The 22799-nt window shown below is 36.3% G+C and overlaps 3 protein-coding genes across 3 annotated transcripts; all 3 read right to left on the bottom strand.

The window, feature by feature from the left end:
• Positions 1-16432: 16432 nt before the first annotated feature.
• Positions 16433-17164, bottom strand: Aspvir_009553 (uncharacterized protein; the record flags this gene model as incomplete). The annotated part of the gene is made up of 1 exon (XM_043272694.1): positions 16433-17164. The coding sequence occupies one exon, from the start codon at positions 17162-17164 to the stop codon at positions 16433-16435; it is 732 nt and encodes a 243-aa protein (XP_043128629.1).
• A 1146-nt stretch (positions 17165-18310) lies between these two features.
• Positions 18311-18523, bottom strand: Aspvir_009552 (uncharacterized protein; the record flags this gene model as incomplete). Its single annotated transcript, XM_043272693.1, has 1 exon — positions 18311-18523. One exon carries the CDS (start codon positions 18521-18523, stop codon positions 18311-18313), a length of 213 nt encoding a protein of 70 aa, XP_043128628.1.
• Positions 18524-19999: 1476 nt separating this feature from the next.
• Aspvir_009551 (uncharacterized protein) lies at positions 20000-20298 on the bottom strand (the record flags this gene model as incomplete). The annotated part of the gene is made up of 2 exons (XM_043272692.1): positions 20000-20211; positions 20292-20298. The coding sequence occupies 2 exons, from the start codon at positions 20296-20298 to the stop codon at positions 20000-20002; spliced, it is 219 nt and encodes a 72-aa protein (XP_043128627.1).
• Between the last annotated feature and the right edge of the window lie 2501 nt (positions 20299-22799).

Raw genomic sequence — 22799 nt, 5'->3', positions numbered from 1 at the left:
AAGCTACTATAGCTATCTCTTAGTATTATACTCTTTATTAATATTACTAAAAGTATTCTCTAACTATTTCTTAAATATATTATAACTAGTAAATATTTTATCTATTTTATTAGYYTAGTTATTATTAGTRTAYTCCTRATAATCCCTAATAAAAGRTTTAAACTAATTAAATACTAGTCTAGTTAGATAAGTTATAATAAATAAGACCTTATCTACTTTATTAATAAGTTTCTCTTAGTTTATCTAGATATATATATCTAACTATATAAGAAATACTTATAACTTAGATTAACTTCTATTAAATAGTTCTAGTAGTCTAATCTTAATAGATTTAACTATTAGTTAACTATTTAAAGTTTTATTCTATTATTCTAACTAAAGAATATACTCCTAAAGCTATTTAATTCTATCTATTAGACTTTCTATTATAATCTAAGATTATATAGCTACTTACTACTATAGAGTTCCTATCTATCTAATATTTAAGCTAGTAGAGGTTTATAGTATATTATTTACTATAATATTTAATATTAAGAGTTAATTAAACTTTCTAAAGTAATTTATACTATATAATATTTAATATATTACACCCTAGGATCTATCTCTACTATTCTCTACTAGTTAACTACTTTAGGAATAGGGTGATATACTCCCTAGACTATATCTAATACTTACCTAAGGCCTACCCTCTATAGTAGCCTGCTATATACTAACCTAGGTATATAGTAATATATAATATAATAATCTAACTAGGATCTAATATAATCTAAAGATATAATAATCTTATTTAAGATTAAGAATAATAAGAATAATAATAGTAGAGATAGAAGTAAGGCCTATTAAGGATATATCCTTAATAGTAAAATAGTATCTAATAAATTAGACTAGTGAACTTATACTTAAGTAATTAACTTATATTAAATATAAAGAACTAAACTAAGAGTACTAGATATAATAGTAATAAGTATCCTTATATAGTTCCCCCTATTATAGTAGTGCTATAATATTTTATATTACTAATCTATCTAGATTATATCCTTAGTCTAATCTGATCATAGCCTATCTCTAACCTAATCATAGCCTGGCTATATTTTATATAACATATTATATCTTCCTATTAGACACTACTGAGGTTTTAGTCCTCCTTAGGATGACTAGCTATCATTCTCCCTTTAGTTCTGCCTGTCACATCTGCCTAACTGCATTAGTGTTGTAACAATATATCACAGGCTAGAAGCCTTATGAATCTATAACCTAGATTCAGATGGTAAGAAATTATTAAAGAGTTTCTAACTAGGGCTGCAGCAGCCAAACATAAAAAGGGGTATATAAATAATAAGTAAGGTTATATACCTACTACTGTCTAGGTTAGATAAGAGTTTATTAGTGCCTAAGGTAGATTATAAGGGCTTAGTAAATATAAGTATTTAGTAGGCCCTTGTAAGCCGCTTGGAGGTAATTAGCTTAGGGATTTCCCAGAGACATGAGGCTATTATCTGGGCTATAAGATGCTAGTATAACTACAGGGTTTTTATTATATATAGGTTTACTAGTAGAAATATATATATTTAAATAATCAGAATAAATCACTTAGTTTCTACTAAGCTGTTTAGATTCTCCTATTTCTACTCTATATATTTAGTATTTAGATAAATAATATTCTAAGTAAACCTTAGCTTAGTAATAGAGGGTTACTAGTATTTTAGTATATAATAATTACTCCCCTCTTTTAGAAAGGTTTATCCTGAACCATGCTAGGCCTAAAATATATATTAATAGATAATACTATTATACTACTATTATTCTATAATTATTAAAGACCTTTATATAAGGTATTTAACTATGCCTCTTAACTAAGTTTTAATAGATATTTTATTAAATAATAAACTATTAGCTACCAAGAGGCTAGTAATTAGTTAGTTTCCTATTAATTATTATAATAGTATAGTTAGAGTTGCATAACCGAACCGCAAAAATCAAACCCAAACCTCACCAAACCCAGAGTGGTTCAGGTTCAGTGCCTAGCCTAGGGAACTGCACTGGTTTTAATTTCTCTTAGCACTGAATTGAATCTGTTAGGGGAAACCATTAGTTATAGTTTTTGCAGTTTTTACAGATTAGGTGAAACTGCCTAATCTGTTTTACCTAGATATCAGTTATTTCTAGGGATCTTCTAATATTTTTAATATCATTAGATAGCCCCTGATCTAGGCTATCTAATGATATAAATATTAATTTAAAATACCTAGTGGTTGCTGAGATATAGAGGAATAATCATTTTCATCATAGGGTGGTATGAAAGTGGTGTGGATATATATATATGCAACTAATAGTTAATAACCACCATAGTTAAATAATTATTTTTAACTACCCCCCATTCAGCCCTATAGATATTGAATTAAAATTTTAGATATAGATTAGTATAATGATAATTATAATATATTTCATATAAAAATGATAATTTTTAATTAGCATAGTGATATTATGATAGATAATATGGCATTCAATGAGGTATTAAAATTCAAAAACCATTAAAATTTACCAAGGGGTAGCAGTTTAATTAACTCAAAATCAAACTAAATCTAACCATGGTTAGTTAGTAGGGGCCTAGCTAGGCCTAGCTAGGCCTAGTGGCGGGTTTTTACAGTGAAACCACCACTAACCTGGATTAGATCTGGGTTGGCTGCAGGTTCTAAAATTTAAACTTGAAATTACAGTGGTTTAGTGCCAACTGGTTTTAAACTTACCCGAACTCGCACCAAATGCAACTCTAAGTATAGTAGAGATATCTAAAATTATTAAGATTTAATTTCACCTTCTCCTAGACTTATTTAACTTTATTATCTATTAATTATATTAATAAGGCCCTAGTAAGGCTTAATAAAGCTAAATACTAGTAAAGAGATATTACTTAATTATAGTATTACTCTACTATTAGCTTAAATACTATTTAATTTCTACTCTTTATATATATTTTATCTAAAAGTTATAAAATTATTATTTTATATTCTTATTTTATATTTATCTTTCTACCTTAGTAGATTCTTACTAGATAAATAATATATAAATATTATTAATAGATAGTAGAAATACCTCTTAAATATATTTAGACTTTTATCTTTAATACTTATATCTCTAAGTATTTATAGATAGGTAATTCTCCTTCTTTTACTTCTTCTATAAGTGTTTCTCTTAAATTTCTAGCTTAATACTATCTTATTATAGTTACTAACTAAGTAAGTCCTCTTCTAATAAATTAATTATTATATCTAATATGCATAGATGGGTCTCCTATATTAAGTTATTATTATCTAGCTAGTCCTCTTTAGAGAAAGTTTCTTCTTATTCTACTAGTAAAAGCCCCCCTCTAAAGTCTCTAAATAGCCTATTACTTACTACTATAATATCTTATACTATAGTACTACTACTATTATTCTCTCCCCCTCTAGTTATACCTAACTTATCTAGCTTAAGCCTATCTCCTATTATATTCTTACCTAGTCTATCTCTTAGGGCTTTATCTTCTCTTTTAGTAAAGATATATATAGGCTGGCCGTTAGGAAGGGAAGGGATGGGAATAGGGATTCCCACTGCTAGTTCCCCTCCTATTTTACCCTTAGTTATGGGAATCCTATCCTAATACCTTAGTTCTATAGGAGTCCCTAGAGATTAGGGATAGGAAGGGATTCTTCCTCCCTTCTTATCTTATCTATTATTAGGAATTATATACTAAAGGTACTCCCTATACCTTATTAAAAGTATATATAGTTAAGAAAGGAAATATATAGTTAGCCCACTACTAGATCTAGAATTAGAGGGCTAACCCTAAAACTTAAAATAATTATTTAATGCACTATAAGAATTCTAGAAAAGAGAAGCCATAGTTACTAGAGGAAGAGGAACTCTTAATAAAGTTAAGAAGGAATCAGGGCCTTCCTTAGTTAACTATAATAAGATTATTCTTAGATTAATATTAGGGATAGAGTTGCATTTGGTGTGAGTTCAGGTAAGTTTAAAACTAGTTAGCACTGAACTACTATAATTTTAAGTTTAAATTTTAGAACCCACAGCCAACCTAGATCTAATCTAGGTTAGTGGCGGTTTCACTGTAAAAACCTGCTACTAGGCCTAGCTAGGCCTAGCTAGGCCCCTACTAACTAACCATGGTTAGATTTAGTTTAATTTTAAGTTGGTTAAACTGCTACCCCTTAGTAAATTTTAATAGTTTTTAAATTTTAATGCCTCATTAAATGCTATATTATCTATTATAATATCACTATGCTAATCAAAAATTATTATTTTTATATAAAATATATCATAATTATCATTATACTAATCTATATCTAAAATTTTAATTTAATATCTATAGGGCTGAATGGGGGGTGGTTAAAAAATTATTTTTAAACTATAGTAGTTATTAACTATTAGTTATATATATATATATATCTACACCACTTTTATATCACCCCATGATGAAAATGATTATTCCTCTATATCTCAGTAACCACTAGGTATTTTAAATTAATATTTATATCACTAGATAGCCTGGATCAGGGGCTATCTAGTGATATCAAAATTATTAGTAAAATACTAGAAATTAGTGATTTCTATCTAAAATAGATTGGGCGGTTTCACCTAATCCGCAAAAACCGCAGAAATCAAAACTGACAGTTTTCACCAAACCCAAATCAGGCCTGGGGTAGGGAACTCAAAAAAAAAAACAACTTCAATGCAGAACAAATTTTTGAAATTTCTCACCTAAATCAATATCTTTCAACCCTAAAATTTGCCTAGTTTCTCATAACATTGGCAGCTATCAAATGATCCTAATTTTATAGGGTCTTAATTACTATATTATTATTAAAGCCTAGGTAGCTACCCCTGATAGCTTCCTATAGTAGTAAAAAGGGGCTATAGAAAACTCTATATAATTATATCCTAGATCTTCACTATGATATAAGCATCTATTTAAACTATCTAAAGATTTATAATTAAGGAATCCTAAAGCCTCTTATTAAGCTAATTACTAACATACATACTATTATTAAGGAGATCCTTAAAAACCCCCTAGGTAATAACTAGAGGAAGGTAGTTACTAATCTCTATAAGATTACTCTTAATATTAAGAAGAATACCACCTCTACCTAGTATATCTTAACTACTTAATCTATCCCTATATCTACTAAGATTTACTTATATATAGCTACTACTATAGGGGCGCTGCCCCTAAGTTATATAATCTCCTCCTATAATTTATTAAGTAGCCCTAGGGCCACCCTCTTAGAATTAAGTAAGGACTATAAGATTATTATTAAACTACTAGATATAGGAGTAGTAAGTATATTCTAGCACCTAAAAGCTATAGAGATAAAGAATAGGGCTAAGAAGGCCTATATAAAGGCCTTAAAGAAGGCTATAGTAGCTATCCTTATATCTATTAAGTTTATAGCTATCTACTAGCTTAAGTTAGGTAACTTAAGCCTTAGCCTATAGACTATCTAGTAGGCTAAGATTATATACTACTACTCTAGCTAGGCTAAATTATTCTACTAGGGAGCTATTATTTACCTGCTAATATAGGGTATAGTGGTTTATAATATCTAGATTAAATTAATTAGTAATCTAATAGACCCTAGGGAAGTTAAGTAAGTAGCTAACTAGCTACTTACTATAAACTACTTTATATAGGGTAACTTAGTAAAAATTATCTATATTACCTAACTTATAAATTAACCTACTAATAAGAAATCTTCTACTTTAGTAATTAAGTTCTCTACCCCCTAGGCTAATAATAAAGCTATTAATAAGGGAACTATCTAGGATTCTACTATTTTAACTATAGTTTTATATAACTAGTCTACTTATATCTACTAGTATTTTAACTATCAGTAATATAGCTATATAGGAAATATCTATTCTAATAAAACTATTTATAGCCTCTACATAGGTAGCTATAAGATCTATAACTACCTACTATAGTAGGCTATTACTAGCTAAGAGCTATAAAAGTGCACTAACTATAGGGATATATATACTACCTAGTCTAAAGGGTATAAGAAGTATATAGAGGAGGTAGATAAGATATAGGTAGTATTCTATTACTACTAGTAATATTACTATATTTTACTATATCTATAAGACTTCTAAAGGGACTCTAAGAGTAATAGCTTAGATTCTATTACTATATTAAGCATCTCTACCTTAATATCTATCCCTATAGATATAGATACCTTAGTAAAGGGCTCCCTAATATAAATAGAGGGACCTAAGGGTACTAAGGGATCTACTATAATAAAAATAGCTACTAGATTATCTAAGGGGTCTAAGAAAGTAAGATTAGAGCTATTCTATAAATAGCTACCCTATAGATAGGTGCCCACTATAATATTATCCCTAATATTATTATTAGACTAGAATATTAATAATATCTTATTTACCTTATTAGTACTATACCCTAAGGCCTTATCTACCTCCATAAAAAAGAAGGCCTTAACTAATTAAACTAGTTTTATTAATTAAACTAGCTCTACTACCTCCTACTGCTCTACTTAAATTATAGACTACCTAAATAATATTAATCTACTAGATCTAACTAATAAAGATAATGCCCACCCCCTAAAGCTACTATAGAACTAATAAACTATTACTATATATAGGACCCACCTTAATATATATTAAGATAATACTACTATTAATAATACTATAATTAATAATAAGAATAGCTATACTAAGCTTCCTAACACCCTAGAGAGTAACTAGTAACCTAGCTTAGTCCTATAAAATAAGGATACTAATACTAACCTAAGCACCTATACTAAGAAGAAGAAGTAGAAGTAGGGGATAGATACCTCTATATAATTAGAGAAGGACTAAAAGGCTATATAACTAGAGAAGGACCTCTAGGTTAACTTCTTTATAGAAGTTAAAATACCCTAGTTTACTAGTAGCTATTAAAAGAGTATATAGAATACCCTATACTATACCTCCTATAAATAGTATATTCTAAATACTATAATATAATATATACTACTCTAAGAATATAGTAATAGCTTAGTTTTTATATAACCTAGAGGTCCTAAAAGCAGATATTATTACTATTTAAAAACTATAGAATAATCTATACTAAGATACTACTTACTATCCTACTTAAGTAACTTACTAGCTACTCTACCCTAAGATAATAGAAACTAGTAGCTATGCCTGGGTCTACCTCTATATCTCTTACTAGATAGACCCTACTAAATAGAAGTATACAGCCTACTTATAGGACTACTAGGAGCTTAAGCTATATTATAATACTAGAATACTCTATCTATATAATATCTATAATCTATACCTAGATACTAATACCTAAACTAATACCCTTAATCTCCTAGAGTAGGTCCTAGACTAGCAGGATAGTAGCTACCTACTCCTAGGAGATTTTAACCTCCACTATCTAGCCTAGGGTAGTGACCACATCCACTATACTGACCCTAGGTCTAATAAACTATTAGAACTAGCTAATGCCTAGCTCCTAAATCTATAGATAGAACCAGGTACTGCCACCTATAATAAGCAGGGCCACTAGTTAACTATTAATCTAATATTTAGATTTATAGATCTAATAGCCTATCTTATAGCCTGTAAGGTGGCCTCTAATATCTATACTAATTCTAACTACCTGCTAATTTACCTACTTCTTAATATTATAATACTCCTACCACAGGCCCCTAAATACTATAACTAGAAGGCTATAGATATATAGAAGCTCTATATATTTATATCTTCTAATCTTAACCCACACAGGTAGACTAGGAATCTTAAAACCCCCTATTAGATTAATAATACTGCTAACTACCTTATTAAAGTTATTTAGTAAGCTATTATCTAGTCTATACTATAGGCCTGCCTCTCTAAGTAGGCTAACCCTGACTAGATATCTAAATATACTAAGATAGTTAAGCTAGTATATCTCTATTAATAAATCTACACTAGCATATATACTAATAATAACTAGACTATATATACTAAGGCCTATAACTAGAAAGGGAAGGTTATCTCCTAATCCCTATAGTATAGTTATTATAAATATATATAATAAATAGTTAATTAAGGCCCCTAGGGTATATAGTGCATTACTAAGTAGGCCTAGAACTACTAGAGAGATAGCTAGACAGGCATTATCCCTACCCTCTACTATAGAGATTATATTATAGAGATAGCTAAGTAGAAAGCTAACCTACTCTATAAGACCTTCTTCCTAGTACCACTAGCTACAGACCTCTCAGATATAGAGGGCAGAATATATAACTAATTATAGGATATTATCTTCCCTAAAATTAATAATTAGGAAATTACTAAAGCTATTAGGTATGCACCTCCTAAGAAGGTACTAGGACTAGATACTATTCTAAATAAGGTCTAGTATACTCTAACAGCTATCCTAACTTTTATCTAGGTAATTAAGACCCTATTTAATATCTATATCTATATTAGTTATAATCCCTAATACTTCTAGGTATTTACTATAGTTATTCTTTATAAGGTAGCCTTCTAAAATTTCTATCTTCTAAAGTCCTACTACCTTATTACCCTACTTAATACTCTAGGCAAGATCCTAGAGTTAATTATTATACTCTATATCTTCTAGGCACTAGAGGAATATAGCTTACTCTTAAAAAATTACTTAGGCAGCTAGAAAGGCATCTCTATTAATTATATTATTTAACTAATTATTAATATAATCTATTATACTTAGGGGTCTAGATAGAAGGTTAGTATACTACTACTAAATATCTCTAGTATATTTAATAATATCTCCCTTTAACACCTACTATATAATCTCTAAACTATATAGCTAGGCTAGGCTGCTAACTAGCTATAATTCTTTCTATTAAATTACTATACCTACCTACAGCTACCTAGATTCCTTAGTAATCTATTTATAACTATAATAGAGATCTTATAAGGTAGCCCCCTCTTACTTATCCTTTTCTTAATTTTTAATACCCTACTAATCTAAATACTGGTCCACCAGCTTAGTAATGTAAAAACTATATTTATTAACTAGATAGATAACTCCTATATACTTACTATTAGTTAGATCTATACCTAGAATATTATAGTCCTAGAGAAGTGCCTAGAGAAGGTAGACTACTAGGCTAGTAAGTATACTATTAAGTTTACTTCTAATAAATTTAAATTAATCTACTTTACTAACCTAAAAGAACTAGAATAACTCTATAAGTTAACCCTAATAGGCCCTATTAATATCTAGGAACTAGGTAAATATAAAGGCTATAATTAAATACCTATCTACTATAGGGAAACTACTATTTAACCTACTAAATTAGCTAGATACCTTAGTATCTAGCTTAATAAAACCCTTTCCTTTAACACCCACTGCACTAAGGTAATTAACTATATAAATAGCAGCCTAAAGGTACTATAAAGTATTACTAAATTAATCTAAGGTGCTTTACTAGAGGCTATATATATAATCTATTATAGTATAGTTATCCTATAGCTACTATATAGAGTTATAGTATAGTTTAGCCCTGCTAGCAGGCTGATTCTAGTAGAGGAATAGACTAAGATTATTAATAAATTTATTAAGATTTAGAAGTATACTACTATACTAATTAGTAGTATCTTCTAGGGAACTACTATAGCTACACTTAATATAGAATTATATCTATTACTAATCTATCTATAGATGTAATAAATTATTAAGGAAACTACTATTTAAATCTAAATAAGGCTATATTTTATATACCTATAAGGACTTATAGAGAAGTTATAACTAACTAGAGAGATATAGTAGAGTAGCCTTACTTTACTAAAGATACTTAGGAAGAGGGGTAGCCTACTAGGCCCTACCCTAAGATACTTAGAAGAATAGGAAATATAGAAAGTATATATACTCCCCCTATAGGAGCCACCCCTCTATTATATAATTATAGACTATAAAGCTACACTAATAACCTATAATAAAATATATAAAGAGGTTAATAACTAGTACTTAGTTATCTATACTAATAGTAGTAGCTACTAGAACTATATAGGTGCCTTAGCTATCTACCCCTATAACTAATAGATCTACCAGAATCATCTAGGCATAGAGATAGATTTAACTATCTATACTACTAAACTAGATAGAATCTATATAGTACTATATACTACTACTACTAGAGCATTAAGCCTATACTTACTTATTATCTTTACTAATAGCTAGGCTACTATCTAGGTAGTATAGAACCTGTGCTACCCCTCTAGCTAATATATTTTAGATAATATATATAAGGAAGTAAGGGCCCTAGGGGTATATAGGCTACCTCTAGATAATATAAAGATATACTAGATCCCTGCCTATATAGGTGTGGTAGGGAATAAGGCTATAAATAAGATAGTAAAGGAGGCTACTATATAAGGTAATAAGATTAAATTAAGCTTAGTAAGGTAGCTAGAAAAACTAATTATCTAGCTTACTATAGTAGTTAAGTAAGCTATCCACTAATAAATCTAGTAATACTAGAAGAAATAGTAGGAGATAGAGAAAGGGGCTAAGCTAATATAGTAATTAATTAAGGCCTCTTATAAGAAGAATCTAGGACTCTATAAGGGCCTACTAAAGCTATATATATTAATTATTATTTAGATATAGACTATATAGATTAGTCTATAATACTTCCTCTTTAAGATTAAGGCCTATAACTTARACTAGTATAGCTATARAGAGGGGTCTTAGAYCYCTAAGTATATACTYCTATAGTRCTTACTRYATATAGATAYCTRYAGGAAGATAATAGCTAAGCTATATAATATAGAGRGACTCTAGGGGAAACTATTAGATTATAATATACTTATATCTAAYCTATAGGTAATCTACTATATTACTAAATTTATATATTAAATAGGCCTGCTCAGCTAGTTCTRCTAYACTRAGATAATAGAAYYAGTAGAACTAATAGAGYAGGACTAGGAATATAGAAGCCTCCTATAAGGCTCTAGAATAGATATAGAAGATAATAGTTAAATAGACTAAATAGCTGCCTAGGAAGGGTCTTCCTAGGCATAGAATTGCACTATGTTTAGAATAACTATATGAAATAAGGCAGGATAGATGTTTAATATACTAAGGTAGTATAGGGGAGATATATAGCTAGATAGTAGGCTACTTTAGTTATATAATCTGCTTTTAATATAGCTATATACTAATTTCCTATATCTCTTCTATATTTATAGGTTAATTATAGGCTTCAGGTGTTTAGATACTAGATTCCTGCTTTATTAGCAAAGCACCTGCATAGCTAATCACTTCAATAGATAGGCTACATCAGGTTAATAGAATCTTGATTGATTGATTGATTGATTGTAGGGAACTCAAACCCAAAGTGATTCCCTAGGCTAGGCCCCGAGCCCAACCCACTGCGGGTTCAGTGAGGGTTGGATTCGATTTTTGCGGTTCGGTTATGCAACTCTAATTAGGGAAGAAGTCAAGGTTCTATTCAGATATATTAGAGCATCTACTATCTACTATTATCATAAGGCAATAAGGGTGGGTCCCAGCTTAATAATCGCTTAATAATCGCTTAATAATCGCTGAATAATCAGTCGAAATTCAGTTGAAAAATTGCCTCTTTGGGTCTAGCCTTTATGCCTCTTATTTCAGGCCTTAATTTTGTATTCCCCTGCCACCTTTCTAAGGCCCCTAAAGGTCCTACCTCCTAAGATTTAGATATTGATACTAGATGATATTTTGATATTAGTACTAGATGATGATTTGATATCCCTACTAGATGATGCTTCAATATTGAATACTATGGCATTGATATCCATACTAGGCCATGATTCGATATCGAATACTATGGCATTGAATTGATATCCCTACTAGATGATGATTTGATATTGAATACTAAGGCATTGATATCCATACTAGGCCATGATTCGATATCGAATACTATGGCATTGAATTGATATCCCTACTAGGCCATGATTCAATATTAAATACTATGGCATCGAATCGATCTCCATACTAGATGATGATTCAATATCAAATACTATGGTATCGATATCCTTACTAGATGATGATTTGATATTGAATACTAGGTCATGATTTAATATTAATATATTACTAATTTACTATTTAATATTGGTGCAGTGCTGCGTGTGTGTAAGGTGAGGGCCGTAGGTCCGAACCTCAAGACGCAGCGAGCGGAGCGAGCGCTAGCCGGCTTGTAAATTATAAGAGACTACTATAATAGCTTCCTATACACTATTCTCTCCCCTCATGTACTGTATAATTTTCTAATATAATTAGTTAGAATCAGGATGCCTATTAGGATAAAAGATTAATTAATTAACTGTGGGCAGGGAAGCATCCATGCATTGACATCAAGCAAGTTCTCTGTAGCTCGTCAATGGCAGTACAAAAAGCCAAGATGATCCTCAGGACGGGACTCTGGGTCAGTTCCAGTCAAAGTAGGCATGTTGGTCTCCACCTCTTCCACTTCCTTTCGTCAATCAAACCTAGGAATCCAGCGTGCTCCTACAGTGTCAACTGATTATCAGCATAATCTCGAGATCTTCTCGGTCGGTATCCATTATTTTGGGCACTGCTGCAGATACTTGTTTTATATGCAATAGTATCAGAACCTGATCGAACTGAAACATACTACGCCTCATCTGTTACAGCTCAGGTACGAAGAGACAACATCAACGTAGTAGCATTCAACGAAGCAATTAAGCATGGGGAAGGGAAGAAGGAGAGATGTGCGAGAGAGCGAGAGACGATCTAAATACATGGGGGATGCCTGCGGTAGCAGGCATCAAACAACCACACATGTGAATCGTCAAATCATCATCTAATTTTGGTGAGTGCTGTGGCGTCTTTTGTTGACAAGGGGGATATTGTCATACTTCGATATGCTAAAATTAACTAGCGGAAACCTTGTCATTTCTCGGGGAAATACCTCTACCGGAAACCGTGATCAGCTGACATCAGCCTCCTTGATCAAGCACCCACCAATCGAGGCCTATCGCGATTGTCTCAAGGGACCCTCGACACATCGATGGCCGACAACAACTCGCCAGATTACAAGGTTCTTTTTCTGCAGGCGGAAAAGAGACGCAAAGAGGCCGAAGAGCAACAAAAACAGGCCGAAGAGCGACAGAAGCAGGAAGAAGAGAGGAGGAAGCAGGAAGAAGAGAGGAGGAAGCAGGCTGAAGAACGACAGAAGCAGGCCGAAGAATGACAGAAGCAGGCCGAAGATGAAGGCAGACAGGAGAAAGAGAGACAAGAGCAACTTTAAGAGCTCAGCCGACCGACCACTTTTGTGGAATTCTTATGCCATTCCCATGACCTGCTCTCCCAACCGCTGAGAGTTAAGACACCATCTCGCTTGACTACCGGGAAAATACCCCTTCCCACAGGGAAATATTGCCCAATGTGATTGGAATACTGGACTGACTGCTCAGCACTACAGTCGGAGCTTTTCAGGTCTGTCTATAGCTACCTCTAGTTGACACTAGGAGGCGCGCCGTGTTTGTTCTCATCCTTGCATGAGCTAGAAGGACTAGGCCGACGACTTGGTTGCAAGCCTATAAGCAGCAAGCAAGAACTTAAGGCTTATGAGTGGTTCGCTGTGGAAGAGCACATCAATAATATAATAACAGAGTTGTGCAAGATACCTGCTGCTTATGATGAGCTCAGCCTCAGCGATGGCATCCAGTTCAGTAATTATATGAATTCCTTGAATGATAACAGTGCCATTGAAGCAGATATAACTTAACTATTAAGTGTATACCACCCAAGACCTGACTAATTCTGTATTCATCATGTCGACCGCAATACTACCACTCTCCTTACATCAGTCAAGTATAAGCTGCCTCACAAGCTTTCTGTCACCACCCTTCGTATGGGGCTCCGACCAATGGACTTATGGAAGGATATGGTTAGATCAAATAAAATACCTACAAACCAGGAAGTGAAGCTGAGGTATAATGCTGAGTAACTTGTCTGCTCTGCTCTTGTCCAGGAGTATCATGTAATGATTTAAGAAGGGCTCAAATTCTCCTATGTGACTAACAGGATTGCTCAAGTTCTCCTCTGTGTTCCACATGACGATCCTGGCATGCTCTACTACTTTCTATGTGATCCTAACAGTGAAGTGAGCACAGAAATTAAAGCTACCTTTAAAAACACTTCTGTTGCAAGAACACTATGTCTGTGTTTAATGGCATTCCACTCGCCTGTGTAAAGTCAGGAGTGGAGGAATTCTGTATGACCAGGCATTCCTATATGGATGACCAGTTTTAATCATACTTGCTCTGTATTCCTAAAGACAAACTCCAGCAACTCCCTCTCAACTCTAACAGTACTGTCCCAGACTTTCCAAGCCCAGATTCTGATTTGACTTATGAACTGTCATCATCTCCGCCAGATTCCCCTGAATCAATAGCTTGTCAAGTGTCTACTAGATCTTGAGTTAGCTGTGCCCCATCCAGTGTGAGGCATCGCTCACAGTTGTCATAATCACCAGGCCCTAATTCAAACCCAGCAACACACCGCAAACAAGCCTCCAGTCAAGTTCTGTCTTCGCCATCAGCCCAACACATGGCTTAACAAAGACATGCAAATAATGATAAAGGCCTAGACAGCCAGTCCCACCACCGCAATGCGTAATTTTACACCTAGTGATGTTTACTCAGGTTACAGTCTGGCAGTGTTCTAGATAACTATTATCTAAATATAATACTCTATTATTAAAATAAAGATAATCTGCAGCATCTAATCACCTTAGAAGATTTAATATATTTACTCAAAGCATAATTAGACAAAAATATTAACTAATATATACCCCTTACTTTAGAGGGTGTAGGGCATATAGTGCGCTGTTTAAACTTACTTATATTATATATAGCTATACTATAATCAGAAAAGGAACCACATTAGGGCTATAGAAAGAAGTCTTATATAAAGCAGAGGTATACTAAATTCTATAGAAGGTATAAGGGTCTACTATACCTATTTTCCTAGGTATAATTAACTTAGCAAAAATTTATTTCCTTTATAGAGCTAGAGAGATTCACTATATGCTTATAATAGCCAAGGGGGGAGAAAGTATAACATTAATAGAGCTAATACCTAAGCTTCTACAGGGGATTCACTAATTAAATAAGGAAATCAGGGCTTTAGGAATCATCTATAAAGACCTTTATTATAATAATATTCTTTAGAATGAAGAGCTTAGGCAGGTATTAATTATTAACTTTTACCACTCTATATTAGAATATTAACTAACTATACAGCAGCAGCCGCAGCCACAAAATAATAACTATATTAACTAGAGATAGTTAATTTAAAACATCTTTATATAATGTGAGAATGGGTGCTTATTTTATTTTATTAGTAATTTAATTTTATATGATAACAAAGCATAAAGCATTTCTAGTCTACATCTATATAGATTAGTTAGGATTTCTACCTACTAGCATTCTTAATGCCTACTTTTTCACTACACCTATATAGCCTCTGAAGATACAAGATTCTATTTATATTAATAATTATAAATAGATCATTCAATTCTGGCTCTCAGACTTCACTTTTGTGTGATGCCATGAATCATATAAAAATGTGGATTCAACTATAAAGCTTCAGGACTGATATTATAAACTGTCATGTACGAAGGAAAGGACAACAGATCCCCGTCTGCCTGGAGTCTTTCAGCCACGGGTCACGTATTGGTACCACGGCGAATTGATGACCCAGATGATGATCCTGAGCTGGTCTGGAACGCGGCTTCAGCATATCATCAATGATGAAAATTCCAGCTTCTTTCACCAAGAGCATGATAAAGCTCTGGCCGTGCTCCAATCGCATGGAGTTGTTCACAGCGACACAGAGTGGCGTAATATGCTATGGGATGACCTGGATGGCGCTCTGGTAGTCATTGACTTGGAGGACGTGAAGTGGTTGAAGCGCCCTGTTGCCCTTGAACCAACGTCTGGAAATGCACTACCTGGTCATCGCGCAAAGGTGGGAAAATCCGGGCAGAGACTCCTGTCCAGCTCAACCGCTGTCTGCACATGACGCCCCGAGGCCTATGGCTACGCCTTATTCGAGTCGATTCATGTTCGCACCTTCCGATAACGAGGAGGGAGGAAGTATGCTCTGACTTTGGGACCACCAAACCACCAAACAGATTGCCTATGTGTGTGAACATGAGCTGCTTTGCAGATGAGCGATCGCCCGTTCTGTGATTGGTGGTAAAAAAACAATTTGTGGAGATCCGAGGCAGTCGTGTATTCTCAAGATATGTGATAGACTAATTAATTAGCGCCGTCAAAAATACACTCCCTCACTCAGTACGACTTTCTTGACCAATCTCCTCCCTGAGATTCTACCTTTCAGTTGTCCTAGGCCCCTATTTTCTCCCTCCCTTCCCTCTCTTCAATACTTTGCTTTTGCCACCCAGCTCTCCACACCAGAAACAGCATCATAGGGCGACTTCTTGCGCTCCAAAAGAAATGATAGAACTTCTGCCGGGCTAAATACTTGCTCTGGCAATTTGCTCGCAAAGTCACGAGCAAGCCTCTCGATCGTCTCGTCGTCATATTCCGAGTTGTATTGCTTTTGGTTCGGCAACTGCTTGAAAACCGTGTGGAAGAGCTGAGTCGAAATGTTCTGATCGGCAAGTTTGAAATGAACTTTCTTGTCTGAACGGCCTGGCCGAATCAGTGCTTCGTCTAGATGTTCGATATGATTCGTGGTCATGATGAGTATCCGGCCCTCTTGAGATGAGACACCATCAAGCACATTCAAAAGTCCGGATAGGGTGACTGTTGACTTTGACTCGTTTTCTTGGTCTATGTCGACGCTGTCCCGGCGCCCTACCCCACTGGTATCCACGTCCTCCAAGAGAACAATACAACGCGGCGGAAGCTCAGCAAAAAGCCTCATTAACGTGGTGTCTGAAATATTCGACAGTTGAAGCGTATAAATATCCAGTTCGTGTTTCCCTGCGAGTGATAGACTGAAGCTGGATTTTCCGGTTCCAGGGGGTCCAAAAAGAAGGTAGCCTCGTTTGTAGGGAATGCCCCGTTCTGCGTACCAGTCTTGCATATCTTGGTCGAGAAACTCGTCCACATCTCTTAATATGTCATCCTTTACCTCGTTGTCCATGATTACCGTGGAGATAGGTCGAACTGGTCTCAATCTGGCTTTCTTCCACTCCCCTTCGCGGTGCTCGAAGACAGAGACCTTTCTCTGAGTGTCCTTGAGATACTTTTATACTTTTCTCGGCAATATTCGAAGACTTTTCAGGATGTTGGCATTAAGACCAATGGAGGAGATACGGAGATCCTCTCGATGCTCTTTGACATCGCAGTGAAGAACGAGCAAATGTACGTTGTACCAAAAAAGAAACGATCCATCCCAAGGAGAAAAAGTCAAAGGCTTTTTCTTTGTTGAATAGAGGTTGTTTGTCCGCTGTGTGGATCTCACACGAGCAATCAATGAATGGGCATTGTGGACAAATGGTTGATCAGCTATCCAATCAACTAGCATATCGTATGCTTCGTCGTAGTATGAGACATAAATTGTCGAAGCTTTAGACTGTTAGACCCATCCTATTATAACAGGAGGCATACGAACTGAAGTGACTTCTCACTATCTCCCAAACATAGCGGACTGCATAGCGGGCGAAGAGGACAAACATCCCAAATGTACAAAGAAGTCGAGTGTAGCTGTCCAGGTTACCAGCAAGCAGCTGCTGTGCGGAGGCAGAGAGCACACCAAGCCAGGGGAACAGGATATCCATGAGAGGCATCTGGGGAGGGCTGTGGAAGTTTACACCTCCGTTGATGACGCTCATTGTGGATCGAAAAACCTGAAATTTACAGAGAATTGATAAATGATAAGATAGATCTTTGAATTCTTGATAATATTGGATCTCCAAAATTCCAGAAATTACCGCCTCTTATATCTGACTCGGTCGAATGTCCCTCAATCTTTGTTTCTATTGCAGCACTGTTTTCGTGCAGGGCTACATGCATATCAAAGGAGATGCGGCGCTAACTCGCATGATGCTACTTCGAAGTGACCTGTTTAGGCAGAGTGTAAATCGAGGCCCTGGCATGAACGTAACTGCATGTGGTATTGGGCGGTGCTGGCACGTGCCGTTGGCAACAACAACAACTCTCGTCAAGCTTGGTTATGGCAAGGAAACAGATGGATTGAGTGCGAATTAGCCCTGCTTTACCCCTCACTGTCAGCAAATCAGAGGCTGATGCAACAGAACTCTGCAACTGGTCCCTTTTCTTTATCTCTTTATCTGTTCCTCTGTCTCTTTCCTTCCTCCATTTCTTCCTCTATTGCTTCCTCTATTGCTTCCTCCATTTCTTCCTCCATTTCTTCCTCCATTTCTTCCTCCATTTCTTCCTCCACTTCTTCCTCCACTTCTTCCTCCACTTCTTCCTCCACTTCTTCCTCCACTTCTTCCTCCACTTCTTCCTCCATTTCTTCCTCTATTGCTTCCTCCATTTCTTCCTTCCTCTTCCTCTATTGCTTCCATTGCTTCCTCCATTACTTCCTCCTTTGCTTCCTTCATCTCTTCTCCATCTTCCACCATGGTTCAGGCTGCCAAGCGGCCCCGTTCTCGGAAGTGTCTCACCAGTGTAGAAGCCTGGGAGAGAGTAGAGTGTGTCGCCCGCAGACTAAGCGCGACCTGGCGCCTGGGAGATAGAGAGTCCAAGCAAGTTTCGACTGCATTTTTCCTACTGAACCACCCATCAGAGTCTACCGGTCATCACAAGTATCGACACTTTCTTGACCTAGTACGTCAAAAATGTGGACTGCAAGCTGTACGCTTATGCGCAGTTGCCCTTGGCCAAAATAAAGTCAGAGATATGAAGAATGCCCACCGCGAAGCGCTGATTAGTAAGATGAGTGAGGAACAACATCGGACACTAATAAACAACCAATCGTTTCCAAGCGTTCCGGGTGATACTGAAGCAGTAGCCCTCTTAGAGGGTAAGTATTGAGGATTTTTTGCTATACTGCTATGATTTTTGAAGAAACAGCTGAACTCAGACCGTCTATCCAAAGACAACCGCTCTAGTGAGAGCAAAAATCGCCGGATCTCGCCAACAAGTGAGGGAATCATCTCTCGACCTTCCAGCGAGCATGGGGGAGTCGATCTCGCTAGTGCTTCTACATATCGAGTGAACTTGGAGCCTGAACTCTTTCATGATGATGGCATTCATGAGCAACCCTTAATTTACCGTGAGATTCCGTTCCTCTTAGTTTCTCTACTTTGCTATTTTCTGATCGAAACCCAATAGATCGCCGTGAAAGTCTCGCATTTGAAGACCATTCTGTACCTATCCCAAGCTGTCGTGCTTACCAAGACCTTACGAATCCCCGCCTTGGGTTTTCAGAAGACGGTATCCAAGAAAATACAGACATCACTAACACACAAGAAATATTTGAATATGCATCTATCGACGGCATTGCTGCTGTTTTCAAAGGTCTCATTTGCGGAGCCATCAGAACAACTTCTCTCTTTGTAAACGGAATCACGCGTTCAAAGGCATCAGTGACAACTGTGTTTCCTCCTTGGGGCGCAGTCGACTGTTTACTGAGTCTCGATATTTGTGAAACAAGTGTGGAACCTCTGGCGATGGCTCTATTTAATGCAACGGTGAAATGGGTGAAAGAGTCTCTACATATTGGCTTCGCAAGGGGAACAAGCCTGACCATACCCAACTCCGAGGTCACTCTGAAAGGTGTGCATGATGAAGATATTGCCCAGGTGTTTGGTTCCGAAATACAACAGGCAATAAAACAGAGCCGTATTCGCATACAAGAGATGGGAAAAGGTAAATTGATGACTGAATGTGTGTCGATGATCATCACTGAGAAAGGAGCTATCATCAGCCTATCGCTCGGTCTCGTTCAAGGGCTAGAAATACAAAAGAAGCTATATACATAGATTGCAATCACTCGACAAAAGGTCCTTCAAAATTCTTCTTTCACCTTCCCCTTGGTGATGTATAATTTGACACCCTCTGGAACGACGCCTTGTCCATTCCGCATGTCAACAAGTTTCCTTGTCTGTTCCTGCCCTTCATCATCGATCTCGTAAACAGTGACATTACTTCCTTGCCAGTACACCGTTTGACCTTTCCCAACAATCATTGTGACACGATTCTCGGGCACGTTGTTGAAGTCTATGGAAGAAACGAGCGACTTTTCTTCGAAAGACTAGCAACGTATTAGTCTTGAGAATAGTGAATGCGGTATAACCTACCTACCATTTAGACACTTATCGGGTAGTGACACGCAGGGAATCTTTCAGTGACAACAGTGTTGGTCTTGCACAACGGAATTTTGACGAGCCAAAATGGTCACTGCCCGGACGCGTCGGGCGCAATGGAGGAAAAGCAGAGGGCTAATGCGGCAAGTGTAAGCCGTAGTCCAGTAGATAGAGTGTTTCATAAGGCGGGTTCACAGTTCTTGTTACAGCAGATTTTCAACGTGTCTGCGTTGGCTTTGCAGGTGGGGGAGTCATGGTTATCGTTGAAGAGGGGTGGTGGAAAAGAGAAATGCTTTAAATCCCGAGTGAAACCGATGTGGGGGTATGGTCACGTGGTGATTTCTAGATGGGTGCCCCACGTTGGGCCGCGATACAGAGCTAGAAAGGGCGAGTTTAATAAATGGTGACATGCCGAATTCTAGCAGGAGGTACGAAAATCTCATTTGTTGATGGCTCTCCGTCCAGATTCTTAAGAAAGTTCCATTCCTGTGGCATGTATTTGAAACTAGACATTTAGAATAATGGGGTTGAAAAAGCATTGCCAAAAATATGTTCCCTGGAGCTTGAAATTGAAAACACGGCTCATGTACCCCGGCCCCGGATGTAAAAGGCCAGCGTCATCATCATGCCAGCGATGCAGTATATGAAAATATGATCTTGACCAGACCAGGAAGGTCTGCTTTCGTTCTCGTTACCTTCTCCATTGCTGCCTTGTCCGCACGGTGGCAGCCTCCATCCGCTACGTGCCAGTCGTCGATGCATACCTTTGCTTATGATCGATTCCAGAAAGCAGTGTTGAAAGTCAGCATTTTCCGATGATAGCACTTGAATCATCATCGATACCACTGCTGGTGATTTCTGGCATCGAACGGAGGCGATGTACGTCTCCCGGTCTTTCAGGAGAGTAGAACTTGGTGCTATATCAAGGTTCTGGAGGTGGAGAAATCGGGGGAAACAGGCTGCCTGTTGGAAAGGCACCCTTGATGAAAATCCCCAATCGATAATGCTTGAGCAATCAGCACCTTGGCTGCGACTCGTGAAAAATCATCACTTACCCTGTGACATTGTGCTGTGCATCTATGAGTATGTTTTGTGGTGATATATCGCCATGGGCAATGGCGAAAGGTGCTTCATCAAGTTCAGGTAAAAGAACATTAGAGAGAATGTTCATTTGGTCGGAGCAATTCTGTTCCGTGATTTCCGGAAGGAGACCCTCGCGGACTCGACGAGTCTTGTTTTGGATTATCCGGGTGAAATGCTTTAGGGAAGATCCCCCTGAAATTGTGAGCAAGGTTTGGTCTGAACAAATAAGGCATTGAACGTACTGGTCTCCTTAGTACATTCAATCAGTGATGTGTGCAACATCGCAACTTGATCCAAGATTTTATTCCGAAGAGGTCGCGTCGGAAATTCATCGGACCATGAAAGCTGGCTGCCCGGAATCCATGTCAATGCGATGAACGGGTATCCGATCGCATTATCGAATGTGAGACTGCAGCCCCGGAGCCTTGCAGCCCATGAGAACCCCTTCAATTCAAGCTCTTCAAGAATACGAGCTTCGGACTCAAGAAGCTGTATAACAGTGTCCTGTGAAGCATGGCGGACAAAAAGAGGCACTCGTACAGCCCAGCTCTCGCCGTCCGTAAAGGTCACCTTGAATACGCGACATTGGCCACCGTCAAAGTACTGAAGCAAGGTAGGAATTTGTTTATCGCTTCGAAGTTGGGATATGGCGGTGGGAATATAATTCTCGTAGAAAGACTGTTGCTGCATAATTTTAATGTGAATGCGGTCAGCCTGACTGTGTTCGTTGTGGTATTTAAGTATTTTCTCGGTCGGAGACTGATAATTGTGGCTGTGCTTGGTGGCTTTCCTACGGCGGACTGAATGTACAAAGCGGCCAAAATAAATTTTTACAATGATTACCTTCCGCCACACTACTACCAAAACTACCACACGCACCACTATGCCTATAGCCTATCTAGCATGCTTATAGAAACTAATGTTTTTATATAAAATATATGGTATCTATATCATATAGATATTGAATGATTCAAATCATCATATAGTAGGGATATCAAATGGTTTGAATCGCCATATGGTAGGGATTCGAATCGTCATATAGTAGGGATATCGAATCGCCATATAGTAGGGATATCAAATGATTTGAATCGTCATATAGTAGGGATTTGAATCATCATATAGTAGGGATTTGAATCATTTGAATAATTATATTATTCATATATTACTATACTTGGGTATATATATTTTAAATATGCAGTGTTAGTAGGTGGGTTCCTATATAACCTTCTATATATATATATTCTACCCATATAGGGCACTACCTCAGCATATAAGGATTCAATATCCCTACCATATAATGATTTGAATCATTCAATATCCTTACTATATGGTGATTCGAATCCCTACTATATGATGATTCAAATCATTTGATATCCCTACTATATGGTGATTCGATATCCCTACTATATGACGATTCGA

Source organism: Aspergillus viridinutans, assembly GCF_018404265.1.
Source record: "Aspergillus viridinutans IFM 47045 DNA, scaffold_8, whole genome shotgun sequence".
In the NCBI taxonomy this organism is placed as follows: Eukaryota; Fungi; Ascomycota; class Eurotiomycetes; order Eurotiales; family Aspergillaceae; genus Aspergillus; species Aspergillus viridinutans.
Note: the sequence above shows the minus strand (reverse complement) of the source record. Positions and strands in the feature narration are given on the sequence as shown.